We start from the raw sequence: 20887 nt of genomic DNA on the forward strand, positions 1-20887 counted from the left end.
GCAGACAGGTTCTTTACCACTGAGCCACTAGGGCTTCCCCGCTAAGTGGAAGGTCCCTATAATTTTGCTACTCAGCTTTCTGTGCATCCTCACCTCCTCGCATCTCCCAGTCTCTCTGCTGCACACAGGAGAGGTCAAAAGTGTTTTCTCCTCTCCACATCCTCCTCTTTTGTTTCTCCAAGAAGGAGGCTGCCTGTGGCTCTAGGGTGGAGAAAGACAAAAAGACATGCCAGGATGATCTACTATCCAGTTGGCAAAGCACCCAGCTCCAATACATGAAGAGCCCTCTCCCACTTTTCTTCACCTACAACTCCGACTCAGTTTCCAGTGTTGCTTCTGAAATCAGAAGATGTATTTACGTTTGGGGAAGGAAATGAAGTGGTAGGTCCTCCCACAGAAGCTCCTGACCTCCAAAATTAGTAGGGTAAATCTTATAAGCCCAGCCTGAGAGGTGAAAAGAAGACTATGGATAAGGGGGCATCTAGGAGCAGGCATGGAGCATTCTCTGCATTAAGCTGTCAGTTCAGTTCAGTCGCTCAGTCGTGTCTGACTCTTTGCAACCCCGTGGACTGCAGCACGCCAAGCCTCCCTGTCCATCACCAACTCCCCGAGTTCACCCAAACCCATGTTCATCGAGTTGGTGATGCCATCCAGCCATCTCATCCTCTGTCATCCCCTTCTCCTCCTGCCCCCAATCCTTCCCAGGATTAGGGTCTTTTCCAATGAGCCAACTCTTTGCATGAGGTGGCCAAAGTATTGGAGTTTCAGCTTCAACATCAGTCCTTCCAGTGAACACCCAGGACTGATCTCCTTTAGGATGGACTGGTTGGATCTCCTCGCAGTCCAAGGGACTCTCAAGAGTCTTCTCCAACACCACAGTTCAAAAACATCAGTTCTTCAGGGCTCAGCTTTCTTCACCGTCCAACTCTCACATCCATACATGACCACAGGAAAAACCATAGCCTTGACTAGACAGACCTTTGTTGGCAAAGTAATGTCTCTGCTTTTCAATATGCTATCTAGGTTGGTCATAACTTTCCTTCCAAGGAGTAAGCATCTTTTAATTTCATGGCTGCAATCACCATCTGCAGTGATTTTGGAGCCCCCCAAAATAAAGTCTGACACCGTTTCCACTGTTTCCCCATCTATTTCCCATGAAGTGATGGGACAAGATGTCATGATCTTTGTTTTCTGAATGTTGAGCTTTAAGCCATCTTTTTCACTCTCCACTTTCACTTTCATCAAGAGGCTTTTTAGTTCCTCTTCACTTAAGCTGCCATGGCCCTCTAAAGTTGCTGGGTGTGGAGAGAGATTGATGACACCCCCCAGCCTGAAAGGGCTTCCAGGATACAACATTGTCTGGGGCTGGGGAAGACTGCAATACAATTCAAAGGAAAGAGCTCCATTCTGCCTGGGACCCCTATAGAGTTTTCTAACTCTCCTGTGCCAACCCAAAGAACCTGTTCAACTTGCTCCCTCATTGTCCGCTGCTGCTGCCACTGCTGCTAAGTTGCTTCAGTCGTGTCCAACTCTGTGCGACCCCATACCAAGTGGTAAATAGGCATAAGGTCAACAGTAGGGGGGATGGAGGGAAAAGGACATGAGGCTTAATCCCAGAAGACTAAGTTCAGGTCCTGATTCTACCATTTAAGAACTGAACAATTAGAGGCAAATGGTTAAACATGTCAGAGCCTCACTTTCCCCATCTGTAAAAGGGGGAAAACAGGGGCAGTATTCAAAATACAATTGGTACAGTATGCATACTTACCTATGAGAATGGATACCAGGGAGCCTTAAAGCCAGAGCTGGGTCCTGAGAGCCCATACTGTGCCAGCCTTAACCTTTCAGGTGTTAGGTTGTGAGATGTGGAGAGCAGCCACAGTAGTGGAGAACTCAGTCAGTGACTATCCGCTAACTAGTAACAAAGTGGGTCTCTCCCAGGTGGCTCAGTGGTTAAGAATCTGCCTGCCAATGCAAGAGCCTCAGGAGACTCGGGTTCGATCCCTGGGTTGGGAAGATCCCCTGGAGAAGGAAATGGCAACCCAGTCTAGCATTCTAACCTGGAGAATCCCAGGGACAGAGGAGCCTGGGTGGGCTACAGTCCATGGGGTGACAAAGAGTTGGACACGACTGAGGGCACCCACTAACAGTACTTCCAGATTTTAACAACCAGTAGAGCTACACAGGATAATACTGGTGTATTGGCTGCAAGTGAGACCTGAGGATAAATCCTACCTTACCAGCTACTGTATATGTGGTTATTTATTTTAAGCCAAAGCTTGGAGTCTCTCTCTCATTCCTCCTTGTTGGTACCTACCACCATGTCTGACTGCTCTCTCCCTCTAGTCTGAGCAGGCTCCTTTTCTGCACTATCTCCCAGCTGTCTTCCTCGGCACCATCTCCTATAGGCTGCCCAGCTCCACATCCTTCTGGCCAGAACCATGGACAGCTCCATCCTAGGCCATCCCCTTCCTCCTGCCTCCTCTCTCCTCTTCCCCCACCCACACCAGTGCAGAACCCTAAGGCATGATTTGAATGCAGATCATAGCTGAGAAGACAGTACAGTGGAGTGGTTCAGAGCAAGCTCTGGAGTTAATCAGACTGGATTTAAACCCCAACTCCATCAGCCCTCAGCTGTCTTATTCCTTCATTTCTGTAAGATCCAGCCTCCTCTTCCATAAACAGCAAGAACTTCTAACAGCTGCCTCAAAGGTCATGAGGTTTAAGTGTGATAAAAGGTTTACAGAATTTAGCACAGAGCCTGACTCATTATATGTTTTGAATAAATGAAGAACACCATTATTCTGTGACTTTCCACCCTATTTAATTCCTCAAACCCTTTTCCAATCCCTATCTGGCTAGAGCCCTCTCTCAAGTAAAGATGTTATAGCATGACCACCAATTTAGTGTTAACTGGCTTCCTTTGGTTGTGGAAGTTGACTTGGACTTAGAGATGGTAAGGAAGCCTACATTTTTTGGTCCATGAGATTCTCTTTTATTAGTTTTTTTTTTTTTAATTAAAAAAATTTTGAGTTAATTTTAGATGTGCACAAGAATAGTGCAGGTGGTTCTCTAAAACCTTTCATCCAGCGTTCTCCTAGGTTAACCTCTTACATGACCATAGGACACTTATCAAAAAGAAGAAATTAACATTGATATAATAATACAATTAAGAAAAGTATAGAATTTATTTGGGTTTCACAAGTTCATCCAGTAATGTCCTTTTCCTGTTTCAGTATGCAATCCAGGATCCCACCTTCGGCATTTCCTGAATCTTTCCTTGTCTTTATGATCTTGATTCTTTTGAAGAGTACAGTCAATTATTTTGTAGAATATTCCTCAATCTGGGTTCGTTTCTTATGATTAGAGTAAGATGTGCATTGTTGGGAAGCATAACAGAGTTATAAGCCCTTTTCAGCGCATAATATCAGAGGGTACACCTTGTCGACATGTATTACTGATGATGAGCTTGATCACTTGACTAGAGTGGTGTCTGCTAGGATTCTCTACCATAAACTGCACTTTCCTCCTCTTTATTAGATTCTGAACACACCTATCTTTTGCCTCTCTAGAATTAAGCGTTCAGAACCAAGAAACCTATCCATCTATACTCTTTCAAGCACTCCATGGAGAAATACCATTCCCTATGACCTGCCTGTTCACCTTCCTCTGAGTGTTACACACACACACACACACACACACCTTTACTTACTTATTTATCTTTGGCAATGCCATGCAGCTTGTGGAATCTTAGTACTCTGACCAGGGATGGAACTCAGGCCCTCAACAGTGAAAGGGCAGAGTTCTAACCACCTAAAATGCAGAGACCACCAGGGAATGCCCAGAGTAGCTTTCTTACATTGGGCATTCAAAGGCATATGTTAAAAACCAGATGCAGACACAGAGGGAGTTGATGAGGGTAACAGTGCACTTCTCAGTTCATTTTCATGGACCTTCTTGTCAAGGCCCTGTAAGCATCCAACCATCCATGGGAACGTCCAGCCCCTCTCTCAGGTCTGGCCCCAAACTTTGAGCACTTTCTTCAGCATCTAACATTTGGGTTTTTAAAACTTCTAGTAGCCTTCCTTTTAACTGTGTATAACTCCTTGCTACCCACTAGCCCACATGCGGAAACTCCTTTCCTTCCAGAGGCTCTCCACTCCTCCAAGTTTGCTGTCACCAGAGACCCTGCTACCAGAGTAGGTATGGAGCATTCTTTCAACCAGTTGAGTGTGGAGATGAGCTTATCCAGCCCTTCCCTTTGTCTCTATCTGCTCCAACTTTATCCCGTCAGTGTGTCTTCTCACACTGCCCCTTTAGAAGATGAAGAAGCACCACCCCTCTCCCAGCCTCATGCACACTTCATTTTTTAAAAAGCTGTCATGTAAAAGTGTATTAAAGGCTTTGGAAAGCCTCCAAAATTGTCCTCACCAAATCCCATCTCCTCTTTGCATTTTGTTCTGGTTACCATTGCTGTGTAAGAAAGCACACCAAGATTCCAAACAACCGTTTTATTTTGCTTGTGATATCGTGGGTTGGGAATTCAGGACAGGCTTGGCCAGGCAATTCTCAATTGGACTCTCCCATGCCATTGCAGTTAGGAGTTGGCCAGGGCTGCAGCCTCCTAAAGGCTCCACTGGACTGGACATCCAAGATGGTGCACTCACACAGCTGACAATTGATACTGGCTGTTGGCTGGGAGCTCAGCTAGGCGAGGGCTGGGAGCTCAGCTAGGCGAGGGCTGGGAACACCTATCCATAGCCTTCCCAACTTGGCAAGTTCAGGGTAGATCCAGACAGAAGCTATATGGTCTTTCCTAACTTAGTCTCAGGCCAGATTCAAGGGGAGAGGACTGTCAAATAATTCATGGACATATTTTAAACATTGCCACTTGCATCAAAATGAGATCCTCTCCATGGGGTTGCAAAGAGTTGGACACAACTGAACAACTAACACACACACACACACACACACACACAGCATCTAGAGTGTTGTTTTTCCAGGACCACCCTCCTGGAGATTCTTGGCCACCCCTAACCCCATCAGATCTTTTAGATGAAGGCTGGGAGTGCATTCCTCTCCTTCTGGGGTGGGTAACTCGTCAGTTCCTATCTTTCTCAGTTTGCTGCTGCAGGGGATCTGAATTCTGCTCTGGAATGTGCTGTGTGACCTTAGGAAAGTAACTTCACCTCTCTGGGCTTTTGTTTCTTCTCTGCCAGAAAAGAACTGAGAATAACCTCACTTCACATAATGTTAGGGTTTTAAAAAATAATATAAAGAGCAGAGGCATCCCTAGTGGCTCAGAGGGTAAAGAGTCTGACTGCAATGCGGGAGATCCAGGTTCGGCCCCTGGGGTGGTTGGCAACCCACTCCAGTATTCTTCCCTTGAGAATCCCATGGACAGGGGAGCCTGGTGGGCTGTACAGTCCATGGGATCGAAAGAGTTGGACATGACTGAGCAACTTCACTTTCACTTTCATAAAGAGCAGAGCTAGCAATTGATGCTCCTGATTGTGGAAGAAATAACTGCGGGCAAGTCATTTTCCCTCTGGGACATTTCATTTATTTCTCTCTGAAATGGGAGGTAATTCCCTTATCCTGCTTACGCATGCATATGAGAGGGGTCTTGAATGGACTGCAGGAGGAGGCCAGCCCAGAGGTTGAGGTTCCCCAACTCTGGTGTGGGTGGGAAGGTCCCTGCATCTAGGCCCTTCTGGGGCAGAAGAGATGTGCGTGCATGTGTGCGTGCGAGGCAGCCTGGGTGTGGCTTGAGGCTTGCAGGGTGGGGCCGTTATCTGTCCCACCTGGCCTTATCAGATCTGGGCTGGCCGAAGCTTGGCCCAATGGAACAAAGAGGCTTTGAGAACTAGGCTGGGGTGTGGGATGTGGGCCCAAGCTCCAGGAGGCTTGCTGTACCCAGGGGGCAGAGGGCATGGGTTGGAAGAGCTGCTGCCACCAATACCTGCCAAAAAGTTTTCCTGTGGCAGGGACACCTTCTCAGGTGGGCAGCAGAGCCTGTGCTCCACACTGAGGGCCTCCATTCCTTCTTTGGGGTGTTTTCTGCTTCAGCACTTCTCACCAGGCCTTCACCTCTGCCCCTTTTATGGGGTGCAGTGTTTCTCCTCCCCTACTTCCATTCCCCTCCTGGCACCTTTAAGCCCCAGTCACACTGGCTCCTAGTCCTTGAGCATGCCCTACACTTCTCCTCCACACACCCTGCTCCCAATGATCCATCCACCTCTTCTTGCCCAAATCATTTATGCCAAGCCCCAAGCCACTTCCAGGAAGTCTCCAGACATTGCACATCCCATCCTTACCCCTGTTTATTTCTCCCCACTTCTTCTTGTGTGATGCTGTAGGAACTTCTCTCCAAATTGTCACCACTGGCAGAACCTGTTTGAGCCTGGCAGAGACTCAGACCAGTTGGGGCCAGAGTTGAAGGTTGTGCAAGTTGTACACTGCACAAGGACTGGGCAGGCAAGGGGGCGGGGCCTGAAATCCAGACATTCTGTGAGCTCAGTGCCCTTGGTGTGAGACTTTCTCCTAGACAGACTTCCTGGTGCCAGGCCAGAAGTGTTGCCTTTTCTAGTTGGATCTCCTGAAGGGGCATTTTACTAAGATTTTTCATGGTGGCTCAGACAGTAAAGAATCTGCCTGCAATGCAGGAGACCCAGGTTTGATCCCTGAGTTGGGAAGATCCCCTGGAGAAAGGAATGGCTCCCCACTCCAGTATTCTTGTCTGGAGAATTCCATGTACAGAGGAGCCTGGCAGACAATACTCCATGGGTTGCAAACAGTCAGTCACTACTGAGTGACTAACACTTTACTTTTTCACTCACCTATTTCCACTTCCTATCCTGGGGCTGCAAGTGCTAACAGCAGGCCTGGTCACCTAAAGGATTGCTGCATTGGCTCAGCCTTTTCCAACACATCTCCGCTCACTGTCAGAAGCCATTCCGCAGGCAGCCCCTACAGGCAAAAGTTGGGGGAGAGCAATGACCACTGTGGATGCAACGGCCTTCAGGGCTGAGCTTAGGCCTGTGAAGAACAGCAGGCGTGGGACCAGTAGCTCCCTGGGTCTGGGTGGTATGGTTGACCTTCCTCTGGGCCTCAGCATCTTAAGGAGGATAAGCAAGCTGGTTCTGGTGGGAGGAACTAGACTATCGCACTGCAGAAGTGAAGGATAACTTTCCAGGCTGACTCTACTCATCCAGCTGGTACCATCACCACAGTTCTGGGTCAGGATTCCCTGAAAAACTGTGGGGCCTCACCTCTATCCCAAGGTTGGTCTTTCCAGGGTCTGGATTCAAAGTGCTTTTCTGAATCTCTGCAGCCATCTCTGAAGATAAGTGTATTTCCTGAGGAAGCTCTTTTAGAACAGAAGGTCTAGGGACACCAAATGGCTCTGTGTCTACAGGACAAAGTGTCCCCAGGCCCCATAAGAGGGGCAGGTAGGTCTCCCATAAGGGAGAGCCTCAATCTCTCTTTCACTCTCTCCCCCACCCCATGCAAAATTTCTGTAAAAGACAGAATGTGCAGATGAATGGACCAGAGCCTCCTGACCTTGACCTTTTGTTTCTCACTGCAAATGTGTTCATAGATGTTCTGGTTCCTGTGACCTGGTCTGTGAGTGTCTTCCACAAAGCGACATGTAGTCCACTCCAAGTGGCCTGACAAAGTAGATTTCCAGTCCTGAAATGCTGAGCATGCCTTCTGGAAAGGACCCAAGTTTACCAAAGGAAAAGCCTCTGGTGAGAATAGTGGACCTGTGAACCAGATCAGTTCAGTTCAGTCAGTCATTGTGTCCAACTCTTCTTGACCCAATGGACTGCAGCACGCCAGGCCTCCCTGCCCATCACCAACTCCCATAGTTTACTCAAACTCATGTCCATTGAGTCGGTGATACCATCCAACCATCTCATACTCTGTCATCCCCTTCTCCTCCCCACTTCAATCTTTCCCAGCATCAGGGTCTTTTCTAATGAGTCAGTTCTTCGCATCAGGTGGCCAAAGTATTGGACTTTCAGCTTCAGCATCAGTCCTTCCAGTGAATATTCAGGACTAATTTCCTTTAGGATGGACTGGTTGGATCTCTTTGCAGTCCAAGGAACTCTCAAGAGTCTTCTCCAACACCACAGTTCAAAAGCATTAATCCTTTGTGCTCAACTTTCTCTATAGTCCAACTCTCACATCCATACATGACTACTGGAAAAACCATAGCTTTGACTAGATGGACCTTTGTTGGCAAAGTAATGTCTCTGCTTTTTAATATGCTGTCTAGGTTGGTCATAACTTTTCTTCCAAGAAGGGAATGGCAAATCACTTCAGTATTCTTGCCTTGAGAACCCCATGAACAGTATGAAAAGGCAAGCCAGACGCCTGGGTTCAAATCCTGCTTCTGTCATTTGCTGCATCATCTTGGGCAAGTTACTTAAGCTTGCTGTACCTCTGTGTTCTCATCTGGAAAATGGTAAGAATATAGTATATACTGGGCTTCCCAGGTGGTGATAGTTGTAAAGAACTCTTCTGCCAGTGCGGGAGACATAACAGATGAGGGTTCAATCCTTGGGTCGGGAAGATCCCCTGGAGGTGGGCATGGCAACTCACTCCAGTATTCCTGCCTGGAGAATCCCATGGACAAAAGATTACTGTATCCCTGGTAGGCTACAGTTCATAGGGTCACAAAGAGTCAGACATGACTAAAGCTACTTAGCATGCATGCATAATATATACCACATAGGGTTGTTATGAAAATGAAGCGGGTGCTACATGTAAAGCACTTAGAACAATGTTTGGCAATGGTTAGTCTTCACGAAATGATTAGCAGTTGTCATTACAGCCTGTGGGAGCCTCTTCCTCTCAGATGACAGTCTCCAGAGCAATGAAGTTTTCTCTAGAGTATTCCTCCATGGAAGTGGGGATAGTAAGGTAAGAGTCAGGGCAATCATCCCCCCACCACTTTCTGACAGAAATCTCTATCAGAGGCTAGAACCTGCCCAGGGGTGTGCTTTCACAACTAGCTCTCCACAGTCAGCGGAGCCCTAACTTGGTAGCGTATGCCAATTTCTATGGTGTAAATATTCCCATATGGCCTATTTCAACTGCTTCAGAGTATTCCTGAATATTTAACAATTTTATCGATGGACATGGGAATCTCAGCTGGTCTATAATGAGTACAGAAAAACTTGCTGTGGGATGCAGAGACCAAGAAAAAATGAAGACAGGGGTCATCCTGTTTTGGCAATAAACTGGTGTCCTTCCGACTAAGCAATGTTTCTCAAAGTGTAAGCTATGGACTATCTGCCATATTTGGAGTATTTGTAAAAATAAGTTCCTAGGCCTCGATCTGGATCTTCTTTTTTTTTTTTTTTGCTGAGCTGGGTCTTCGTTGTGGCACATGGGCTTTCTCAAGTTTGGTGTGCACCATGGTGGCTTCTCTTGTTGCAGAGCATGGGCTCTAGAAGCTCAGGGTTCAGTAACTGTGGCTCACAGGCTTAGTCACCCTGAGGCATCTGGAATCTTCCTGAATTAGGGATCAAACTCGTGTCCCCTGCATTGGCAGGCAGAGTCTTAATCTACTGGATCACAAGGGACATCCTGATCTGGATCTGTTAAAGAAGAATCCTAGAAGTGGGACCACAAATCAGGATTCAGGCCCTGAGAAAGACCAGAATCAGCAGGGAAGGCACCTTAACTAGGGCCAGGCAAGGCCTCTGCACGCTGACCCCAAAGTTCGCCTAAACACAGTTAGACCAGAGAAAGAACTGATCTAACAATTCCGTGATAACTTTACTTATCTAGAAACATCTCCTTGTTTCTGAGTAAAGGGGCTTTCCCTACTTATTCTGGTCTTTCTAGGGGCGTGAGTCTCTAACTTTTCACTGTGGATCATGAAGAGATTCTGTAGAATTCACATCTGCCTTGCAGCCCATTCTGAACAGCCCTCTGTTGCGACTTGGCAGACCTACTGGATGAGAAAGGGCCTGCAAAGAGGGTGGGAGCGCTGAAGGTTTTGTCTTTGGAGGAAGGTGCACACAGCCCTGGATGGCCCCACCCACGGTTCTAGGCTAACAGTGTATCAGCCCTACTTGGTGTCCTGGACTCCAGGGCTCTAACAACTTAAATAATTTTTATTACAAAAGGAAGAAAAGACCAAAACATCCCCAAATTTTCCCATGGGCTTCCCCCTCGGTGCCAATAAATAAGGTGGGGGAGACTGACCGGAGGAGGGGGTAGGGGTCATGGTTCAGCAGAAATGGGAATGTATAGCCTGGGCAGAGGCTGGGCAGGACATCCAGCCCACTGCCCCTGTCCTGGGCACTGTGATCACATTGGCTGGAACACACAGCTCTGTGTACTGACAGCAACAGTCTCCGTATGTGTCCCGAGGAGTGTGGCCAGAGAGGAAGGTCATGCCTCAGGATGGCCAGGCTGGCTGCCCTATCCTGCAGCCTGCTCAGTTCTGGGCAGCATTGAGTCCAGCCAGCTCCCTGCCAGCTCCCAGGGAATCTAGCAGCATCAACTGAGGTGCAAGCCCACCCAAGAGGGGCCTAAGATGGATAGAATGGGCCCTCCCCACTGGGGGAGGCAGGAATGAAAAATCGTAGTGAGGGCTGGCTGGGTTGGGACCCAATGGCCTCAAGGAGAGACCACTCCCCCATCGCCAGCTCAGCTTGCAGCTTTGTCACTACACCAAGATGGGGCTGGGGGACACCGGCATCGTCCAGTACAAGTCTCAATGATGTATCTTTGTGGTGGAGGAGATGGTGGGAACCAGTGTCCCCACTCAGGTCCCTTCCAAGGCCAATGCCCTCCTGGTGGGGAGGCCTTTGACCCATGTGGGCAGTTCTGGGAGGGCAGTAGAAGGATCCTTTCAGCTCCCTGCCCCGGCCACGCCCAGCGAGTGGAAGCTGCCCTCTTCCAGCAAGAGACGTCCCAGGCGGTAGAGCAGCTGGGGGTACCAGTGCACACCCTCCCCTGGGGTCCAGCTGCCCCACGCCAAGCTGTGAAACAGTCGCAGGGGCCAGAAGGCCAACTGAGCCAGGTGGTGGTCAGCCACAGCCGCAAAGCAAGAGGCCACCACATCCTCCACCACCAGTGTCCCATGCCTTGTTAATGGGGCGTAGGCCCCCAGGGCCACGTGCGTGGAGACAGCTGCCACTCTGGCAGGCTGCAAGCCTGGCACCCCAGCCACCAGCACATACTGGCCAGGCTGCACTTGGCTGGCAAATGTGGCTCGGAAGTGGGCAGCTGGCTCAGTGTGATTGTTGGCTGTGAAGAGGAGGTGGGCGGGTGTGAGTGCCAGGCGGCGCGGGGGATCCTGGGTCTCGATGACCTGGAAGGCCCTCAGCCTGTCCGGCTCACGATCGAGGAAAATGAGCACATCGCTGAAGGTGGGGTTCCCATCCTCCCCCATGGCCAGCACTCGGTCTCCGGGCCTCACAGCTGACAAGGCCACACGTGCCCCGCTCTCCAGGCGCACCTGGGCTCCAGCAGGGAAGCAGCCACCTGTCTTGGCTGCGGCTGAGTGCTCTGTGGGAAGAAGGGACATGAAGGCATTACTGGGTGGAGTTTGGATTCCCAGTCACTGCAGTCCTCCCCAGCACAGCCAGAGGTGCCCCTTGCTCCCAGGCTGCTCCCCCATCACCATGTCATGTTCCCTGCCCCCCACTTTCTCTGCAGCTTTGAACCCACCCCCAGCCCGCAGTATGATCTGCCTTCCTCCCTAGTCTAATGCTTTGCTCATGAGAGGAGCATATTGAGGCTCCAAGCCCAGGGAGCATGAGGGAAAGGGTCCTTCGGAAGCCCAGGTGAAGCCCTCCCCCCGCCGCTCCCAATCCTGATAAGACTGAAGCAGTCAGAGAGGCTGAGGGTCAGCTGGGTCAGGAAGTGGCCAGCTGTGACTTGACACCCCAAAGCTGCAGCCTCGAGAAGGTAAGTCACTTCATGCTTCTGGGGTCTGGATGTCCCATTATTTCTCACCCATTTTTCAGATGCTCCCCCCAAATTGTCCTCTTGGACTGACATCCCAAGTTCTATGCCAGAACTGGCCCTTGGCATCTATATACCAATAGAGAGGAGGGCCAGTCAGTGGCGAGAACACAGACTCCTGGGGAAACTCAGAGTGAATGGCCAGGCCAGGGTGTAGCTCAGTGGCCAGGATGAAATCACCATCTTCAGTTCATGTGCTGGGTCCTTGTGTAGGGACAGGACACAATGGCATCAGTGGGTGGGATGCAAGATACTATTTGGGAGTCAGTAGTAATGCAGGGAAGTGACCCCTCTGGGAACTGGCATCGGGCCTGTGTTTGCAAGTGAGGAGTCGATGTGACTTGAAGTAAATATAGTTGACAGGGAAGTGCAGAGGGGAAAGGTCCGGATGGGGTCACCACTGTGAGCCTGGTGGAATGAGGAACAAAAGAGAGCCTGGTCTCAATGTGCCAGGTCTGTGAGTGTGATCGCTGCATGGGGCCAGCATGGAAGGCTGAGCCTGCAGTCAGGGGACCCCGCAGGCAGTCCACACAGGAACCATGTAAAGCATCCATGACCGGGTTCAGTGCACGTGGCAGGGATGCAGACAAGATTCGAGGGAGGGGGCGAGGTTCCAGTGCCTGCCAATTCTGATCAACAAAGCGGCCAATATGGGAAAATCCACTTTATTAAGTCCATTCTGTTTATTCTTGCCCTCACGGCTGTCCTTGCCCCCCAAAGTCCAGCTTCAGGGCCCCGGGGAAGAGGTCGGGGACGCCTGCGCCCCTTGAGAGGAGCAGACATAGTGCCTTAAAAGGCCTGACCTGCAGCCAGGCTGTGCGTTCTGAACCTCTGGGCTCCTGGCTCCCAGTCAGTCATGCTGATGTCTGGGCACAGCCTGGCCCCTGGCCCCACCCCCACCTCCCAGTTCTGCACCACTCTGTATGGGGAGGCCATCTCTCTGTCAGCCTGGCTTTCTCCATCTGGCCAGCTTGCTCTGTCTTGCACCATTTGCAGCAGGCTCTGGACTGTGGACCGCCTGGTCAGCACCCAGCATCGCTGGGACAGGACCCTGTCTCCCTAGGCTCCTGCCATGACACTATTAGGCACGGGTGGAGCAGGTGGTCAAGAGCAGCAGGGGGGAGCGCCGCTGACGTCCTGGTCCCCGAGGTCCCCGCCTCCATCCCTGGGCGGGCCTCTTCACCTTCTTGGCTCCCGCTGGCCCAGCGCCGCCTGCCCACGCCCTGCGGCCCCGGCCCCGGGCCCAGTCCCCCGGCAGCGGCTCACCGGACTTGACGGAGCAATGCACGTGGGCCTTGGACTCGTAATACACCCAGTCGAAGCCGGCCTCCACTGCCAAGCGCGCTAGCAGTCCGTACTTATTGCGGTCGCGGTCCGACGTGGTGATGTCCACCGCGCGGCCTTCGTAATGCAGCGACTCCTCCGAGTGGTGACCGTCCTCGTCCCAGCCCTCGGTCACCCGTAGCTTCACTCCGGGCCACTGGTTCATCACCGAGATGGCCAGCGAGTTCAGGCGGTCCTTGCAGCGCTGCGGGAGGGAAGGGGACAGAGTTGGGGGAGGGGCTGGCCCGTGTGCAGGTGAGCGCGCAGCCCCGCCCCTTACTCTCCTACCGCACTCGCTGGAGCTTGGAAACCGGGGAGGGTACTCTGTCCTTCTCTCTTAGGAACAGAGAACCCTAAAGTGCTTCCTTCCATTCTAGCATCCCCTGACCCCACCGGGATCTGGACCGCGCAGTGGCGCCACAAATCTGGAAGGCGCGTCCATCCGCTCACCCGTGGGGGCCTGTCTCTAAACTCTCTCTCTCTCTTCTTGGAGTTACTGCACCTTTTGAGCGCCGGGCCCTTCTGTCTCACCAGGAGACCAGCGGGGGATCGCCTGCTGCCTGGAAGGTAAACGACGTACCGGAGCTGACTTGCCTGAGGCCGGCCTGCTAGGCGTGCAAGGCTCGAGGTGCCCAGTAGGTGTCACCGTAGCCCCAGGGCTGAGGCCCGCGAAGCGGCCTGGGCGCGGCAGGTGCGGAGCGCCTCGGCAGCCTGCGGGGTGTGTTGGAGGGGAATCCCAAGCCTGCCGGGATTCCTCGGCGCCAAGAGGCATTCCCGCTGGGACCCTCACGATCCCAAACCGGCCACGCCCGCTCCCGGGAAGCGGCAGCCCGGGAACCAGAGCTGGTGATCGGCTAGCGCCTGACCCGGCCAGATGGAGGACCACGTGGCTTGTCTCCCGCTGCGAGGGGTGGGCTCTGGGTTGATAAAGGCCAAGCAGCGTTCTCCCTGTGTCAAGAGCACTCAGCACCCCTGCGCCGCCCCTATCTGGGAAAGGACCCGAGAAACAGAGCGTTTGACCTCGGGGTGCCCACTTCATGCTCCGCCTCCCATGAAGTGGAAGACGAACCGCGCTGCGGGGAGGACGGTAGAGACCATCGTCTGCGCTGGCTCTCTTCGTACCTGGAGCCTGAGGAACCCCGCAGCTGACTGAGGAGAGGAGCCTGGGAAGAGGGGTCCTTCCACAGTCCTTGACTCTGAGGTGCCAGGAGCTGCCAGGTGTGGGCAGCCCACCTCTCAACCTACTCCACCCCTCAGAGCCGAGGGTCCCCACAGACCCTTGGACTCGGTCTCCCAGGAGCCAACAGCGGCTAAAACCCAAGGCCCCGTCGGTCCTCCGAGGCTGCAGTCTAGCTGGGGGCGCTCACTGCCCCCAGAGGGAGCCCCGCGTGCTCCTGGCCGCCAGGCTTCTAGCCACCCACCTATGTCTGTCCCGCGGCCCCTGCTCCCCGCCCCTCTTCCCCCACCCCACCCCTCCCCTACTCGGGTCCAGAGCCCGGGCACGCGCTGTCAATGATTGCCCAGTCCGTGGCCCGGATCCTTATCTGCATTCCTCGGCGCACGGCCCGGCCCAGCCACCAGTCAACCTTCGCCCGACACCGCGGGCCAGCCCCAGCGCCTGGGCGCGTGCTGCGGGCCGTGGTCTAACTGCCCTCCCCAAAGCATCTAGAAAGCAGGCTGCATACGTGCAGTGGAAGCCCACCGAGGAAGGGGACCTAGGTCCCCTTCCCTCGAACTCGGCCTCAAGGAAGAAAGTGTGCTCCCCGCCCCGCCACCCCCACCCTTCCCCCAGGTCCTTGGGTTGAGCGCGCCTCCTGTTCGGAGCACTTAGGACTAGCCGGCACCCCAGCCCCTCTCTTTCAATCTATCCACAGTACCAAACCCAGGGATTCCCCCAAGTTCGGTCCCAGAGCCCGGCTGCCCGGCACCCCTACCCTTCAACTGCAGCTGCGCCGCTCGGCTCTGGGGACAGACACGTGGGCTCCCCTGCAAGATCCCTTCCCTACCTCCGCCTCCTGGCTCTACCATTGCCCGCTGTTCCTTTAACCCAGACCCCGGAGCGGGCCGAGCAGCGAACCGAGAGCGCGCGGGGAGGAAAGGCCAGTGGGACCCTCCACGCCCGGAGCTTCGCCTCTCGGGTTGCCGAATCGCCTCGACATGAAAGGGGCGCAGCCATGCGGAAGGTTAGGCCAGAGGGACTGGTGCATCTTGCAGGCGCGGGAGGCAGTCGGGTAGAGGTACCTCCAGGTGCCGCGTCTGACCTGAGCTGCCAGCACTCCAGGGCCGAAGGGGCCACCGCCAACCCGCTGGGCTGTGGCGCTTGGCAGAGGGGAACTCTTCTCACCGCCTCCAGCGGGCTCGGGGAATGCCAGCACTCCGCCGGGACCCCAGCCGGCCCATCTTGCCGAGAGGGGCAGGTGCCAGGGGGCGTGCCAGCCAGTCAAGGAAAGGTGCCAGGGGGCGGGTAGGGCCGGGCAGGTGGCGGTGCTTCGGCGGCGGCGCCCTGCGAGGGCGGGTCGCGCTCACCTGGGTCATGAGGCGGTCGGCGCCGGTGTTCTCCTCGTCCTTGAAGATGATGTCTGGATTGTAGTTGGGGGTGAGCTCCTTGAAGCGCTCGGAGCTGCGCGCGATCTTGCCTTCATAGCGGCCGCTGGCGCCCAGGGTCTTCTCGGGCACGTTGGGGCTGAACTGCTTATACGCGAGCGGCACGAGCTTGCGCGGCGGCCGCCGGCGGCTGCCCACCACCCGGCCCGGCCCGCAGCCCCGCGCCGCCGGCACCAGCAGCAGCAGCAGCAGCAGGAGCAGGCAGAACCGCAGGCGGGGCCGGAGCCGGGCGGGAGACATGGCCGGGGAGCCCCGAGGAGCGGCGGGCGAGGACGCCTGGTGGGCTGATGGGTGGACGAGTAGACCGGAGCGCTGCGGGGGCTCAGGCGTCCGGGTGGCTCCTGGGGGCTCCAGGTGGGGGCGCCATGGGCTGCGCGGCGCGGCGCACGGCCGGCGGGACTCAGGTGCGGGGCGGGGGCCCGTGGCCCTGGCTGGTGGCGACGCGCTGTCCCCCTCGGCGCCTCGACTCTGAGCTGCCCGGCTCGCCGGCCGCCAATAAATAGGCCGGCCCGTTTGTTTTGGCAACGCGGCGGCGGCGGGGGGCGGCGGGCGGCGGGGCTGCGGGCCGCCGGGCTGGGCTGGGCTGGCCGGGCCGGCCGGCTGGCGGGCCCCGCGGTTAGCACCCCGGCCCCGCGGTCAGGCGGCTGGGGCGGAGCGGGAGCTGCTGCCGTCTGCGGCGCAGCCCGGGGCCGAGTGAGAGGGGAAATGGAAGAGATCCGGGCTCGGGCCCCGCGCAGACCGCACCCTACCCATGTCCCTGCCTCCTGCGCGCTCGACAGCAAACCTGCGGCAAGGGCAGCGCAGCCTCCTCCCCCTCGGGCGGGCGGCCCCGGCACTAGCCAGCCCTCGTTCCGCTCGCTCCTCCGTCGTGCGTCTGCCCGCCCCTGCCCTCTGCGCCCCCCGCACTGCCTGAGTGTGCTCTCCCCGCCCGGACGCGCCCCACCCGGCCTTGGCCTCGCCTCTGGGCTCCCCGCGGCTCCGGGGTGCCCCGCCAGGCGCAAACCTCCAGTACAGGAGCTGCCGCCCCCACGGAGACCGCAACCCACGGCGCGGCCGGACGCGAGGGGTGGGGGACAGTGGCCGGACCGCATAGCCGCCTACGGTGTCCCCTGCGGGGAAGTAAACCCAAAAGGCAGGAGGCCGCTGGTAACCTGGTGCCCCACCCTGGCCCGGGGAGGCGCGCCCTCTCAGCTTGGTGGAGCTGAATTCTGTATCAACCCGGTGCGAAGCTGGGAGTGGGGCATCCAGCCTCATGACGAGTCAGATGGAGGACGAGGTGGACGTGAAAACATTGCTGAAAGGAGCAAAGTGAAGTTGCGGAGGCATAGGCCAAGGTGTAGAGAACAGCATCCTAAATAGTGACATCAACGGAATAAGGAATCCTGACTGGCTGCCGCCGGCACAAGGGAGCTGCTAAATAATTACTCTCTCGGTTCTATTTCACAAATGAAAAAGAACAGAGAATGAGTGATGGCAGCTAGAGATGTAAGCATGGATAGTGTGTGTATCTTAATAGGATATTCAGGAAGGCTGAATGAATTAGGATTCATTCTGTTAAAACGAGAAAAGGCAAGTGTGTTAAAAAACAAACACCACTACAACAAATTACCTGATTTGGTTGCAATATTTTCTACAAATTTAATAGAGATAGAAATAAAAGGGCGAGAAAAGTTTAAAAATTCTCATTTCAAGAATATTAATACTGCTTATGTGTTTGATAAATGGAAGCTTTTAGATATTATTATACAAGCATTCTGCTTGCATTATCTAATTTAAATCTACAATTCCAAATGCGTTAGTATCCTCCCCATTTTACAAATGAAGATTTTGCAGTTCTAAGAAGAAAAGCAACTTGCTCCTGGCAGAAGGATTCAAACCCCAGTCCCACTCCAGCAGGACCTGCACCAGCTGACCCCAGAGCCCCAGTGCCCACCCAGCAGACTGGCTCTCTGGGCAGCACTCACTCACCCAGTTCAGTCTGAGTTTGGGACATTGGTAGCTTTTCACAGATATACTCACATTTTCTCTTAATCAATTTTGTAAATACAAATTCAGAATCGGAAGGGACTCAAAACAGAATGTTTAATCCAAGCCCTTCGTAATATAGAAGAGGAAACTGAGGCCCACAGGAGGGGTATTTAGGATGGCTCCACCAGGGTGATGGGGGTCGTTTCCTTGGCTTCCCTTGGCTTGTGCCTCCTCCCCACACCCTGTGCTCGCCCTTCTATTTGCATTCAGATTCCGTGTCACAGATTACTTGCCAGTGACAGGTTACTCTAACATTGCTTCTTTTCTTTGAAAGCCTTCAAAATGCTTTAACATGTGAGTTCCCGGGTTCAAGAACCCAGCCCCCCAATCCTGTTCAGATTTCTGGGGTGCACTACTCAGCCAGGTCGGTACCTTTCCCAATCCAGACAAACAGGGGCTAATCCCATAGGTTTCCATGGTCGCCTATCCTAGATCACCTATCCTTGATCAAACTACATTCAGTTCAGTTCAGTTCAGTTCAGTCGCTCAGTCGTGTCCAACTCTTTGCAACCCCATGAATCGCAGCACGCCAGGCCTCCCTGTCCATCACTAACTCCCGGAGTTCACTCAGACTCACGTCCATCGAGTCAGTGATGCCATCCAGCCATCTCAGCACCACATAAATAATTCCTATGTGACACTGATCAGATCTTACCCAGGGATCTGTATTCAACAGGATCACAGCTTAAGAGAAGAAATGAGAGGAATGGCAGCATTAATAAGTGGTTATAAGGTAGAACCTCTAAGAGAAGCTTAAAGAAACTTTTTCACTTGGAGAAAAGAAGATTGAAACTGAATTTAACAACTCTTCAAGACCATGCATATGGGATAATAAGCAGGATAATGGCCCTAATCTCTAAGGGCAGAAAACGTTTAGGAAAGGAGTTAAATTTTCATTAGAGATGAAGGGAGAAAGATCTAATTTAGGGCAAAACTTCTCTTAAAAATTGTTATAAAACACCTGATTCCTAGTACTTATCCACGGGAAATACATAGGAATGCTCATATATGTGTGTACAAGACAGTGGTGGGGCTTAGGGCCACCCCGTTAGGGAATCATCTACCCCGTGCAAGCTAGTATAATAGGCCCAAAAGGACAGAAAATGCAAACAGACAAATAGAAGAGACAGTTGTTGTCCTCAAGGTATTTACTATTCAACCTCAAAGGTAAATCATGAAAATAAAAGGCAATCAAAGCCATGAATGCCACTCATAAACAAGGACAGAATAATGCGTTCTAAATTAGATAGGTTAATAGATAAGATGAACTTGATCTAGAAGAATATGGAATTAAGAAACGACTGGTCTAGGGTTAGACCTCTTGGAAGAAATCAGGGTTTTTTTTAAATTTAATTAATTAATTTATGGCTATAATGGATCTTTGTTGCTGGCCCAGGCTTTCTCTAGTTGCAGCACTTGGGTTTCTCACTAGTTGCATCTCCAGGGCTCTAGGGCGAAAGGACTCAGTAGCTGTGGCACATGGGCTGAGTTGCCCCTGCAGCATGTGGAATCTTCCCGGACCAGGGATAGAACCCACGTCCTCAGCACTAGCAGGTGGATTCTTAACCAGTGGACCACCAGGGAAATCCAGAAATCAGTTTTGAAGGAGAGGAAGGAATGACTGAAAGGAATGAAGAGGACATTCAGGAAAGGGCAGTGGCTCTTGTGATCATGAAGAGCCAAGTTGGATGACCTAGTAAAAGGGGGGGAGCCCGAATATTATCTGATGTGATCTCCTCGCTCAAACCTTATGATGTATACACAACCATCTTCATTTTATGAATGAGGAGCTGAGGTTCAGAGTTTGTGAGGGAGCTGGAAGGGCAGGAGTTGGAATCCAGGCCTGCTTGCATGCATGTGTGCATGCTCAGTCGTGTCCAACTCTTTCCAACCGCATGGGCTGTAGCCCACCAGGCTCCTCTGTCCATGGGATTTTCCACAAGAATGCTGGAGCAGATTGCCATTTTCTCCTCCAGGGGCTCTTCCTGACCCTGGGACCAAACCCATGTCTCCTGCATTGCAGGTAGATTCTTTACCGCTGAGCCATCAGGGAAGACTCCATAATAATCCAGCTTCTTGGTGAGTAATTCTTAAGGCAAGCATGCTGGGCTGTTAACCTCTGTTCAAGTCAATGGTTTTTCTCTCTAAATTCAGGAGACTCTTGTTATCTTCATCTTGGGCTTTTAGGCTTCATACTTCTCTTTGACTAATCATTTCCCCAACTGGTTGGCATCAGCCTGACTCCTATGGTTGATTTTTTGAAGAGGTTAGCAACTCCACCAAATTTCACCCATATGCAGGAAGGAAAGAAGCATGCCTGTCTTTCAAGCTTCTGATCAGGGCAGGACACATTTGGAGATTCAATTAGAGCCACTCAAAACTAACAATGCTATGAATACTGGCCATTGATTAAAAATGGGAATGTCAAGTTACCTTTGCCCTAACAATAAGCTCATTACAAGGCACTTCAGAGAAATTCAAGCTCTAAAGACCTTGCTTTGATGACTTTGACAGGGTAGGAAAAAGTAGCAGAATTAGTTACAAAGAGTATTTTCCCTTCAAGTCAGAGACTAAAGGCTGTGGGAAACTTTTATAAACAGAAAGACCTTTGCAGACAGAAAGACACACATATATATATTTCTGAATATGGATAATAACATGTTTACTGATTAATGAGCTTTATTTCCATCCCAGTGTCTCTATTTGGAAGAAATTAGTTGCTTAAAGAGACTCTTGGAATATACTAGTTCAGTGAATGTTCAGTAAAGGGGGCAGGGTTCTACTCTTAATACTCAAGCAACACTCCTGACACACCTGTCAGCTTTCTGTATTAGTTCACTCACACTCAGCTGTCTCTCTTGGTCAAGATAGCACCCTAGGGATGCCTGACATATAGCCAAGGGTCGATAGCCAAAGAAAGAAAGAAGGTATACAGCCACTT

At 52.5% G+C, this 20887-nt stretch overlaps 1 protein-coding gene across 1 annotated transcript; it reads right to left on the reverse strand.

The window, feature by feature from the left end:
* Nucleotides 1-10110: 10110 nt before the first annotated feature.
* On the reverse strand, nt 10111-16449 carry IHH (Indian hedgehog signaling molecule). The gene is made up of 3 exons (XM_061385475.1): nt 15841-16449; nt 13258-13519; nt 10111-11532 (listed from the first exon to the last, which is right to left on the reverse strand). Exons 1-3 carry the CDS (start codon nt 16156-16158, stop codon nt 10874-10876), a joined length of 1239 nt encoding a protein of 412 aa, XP_061241459.1. The 5' UTR covers nt 16159-16449; the 3' UTR covers nt 10111-10873.
* Between the last annotated feature and the right edge of the window lie 4438 nt (nt 16450-20887).

This window comes from Bos javanicus, chromosome 2, assembly GCF_032452875.1.
Source record: "Bos javanicus breed banteng chromosome 2, ARS-OSU_banteng_1.0, whole genome shotgun sequence".
Taxonomy (NCBI): domain Eukaryota; kingdom Metazoa; phylum Chordata; class Mammalia; order Artiodactyla; family Bovidae; genus Bos; species Bos javanicus.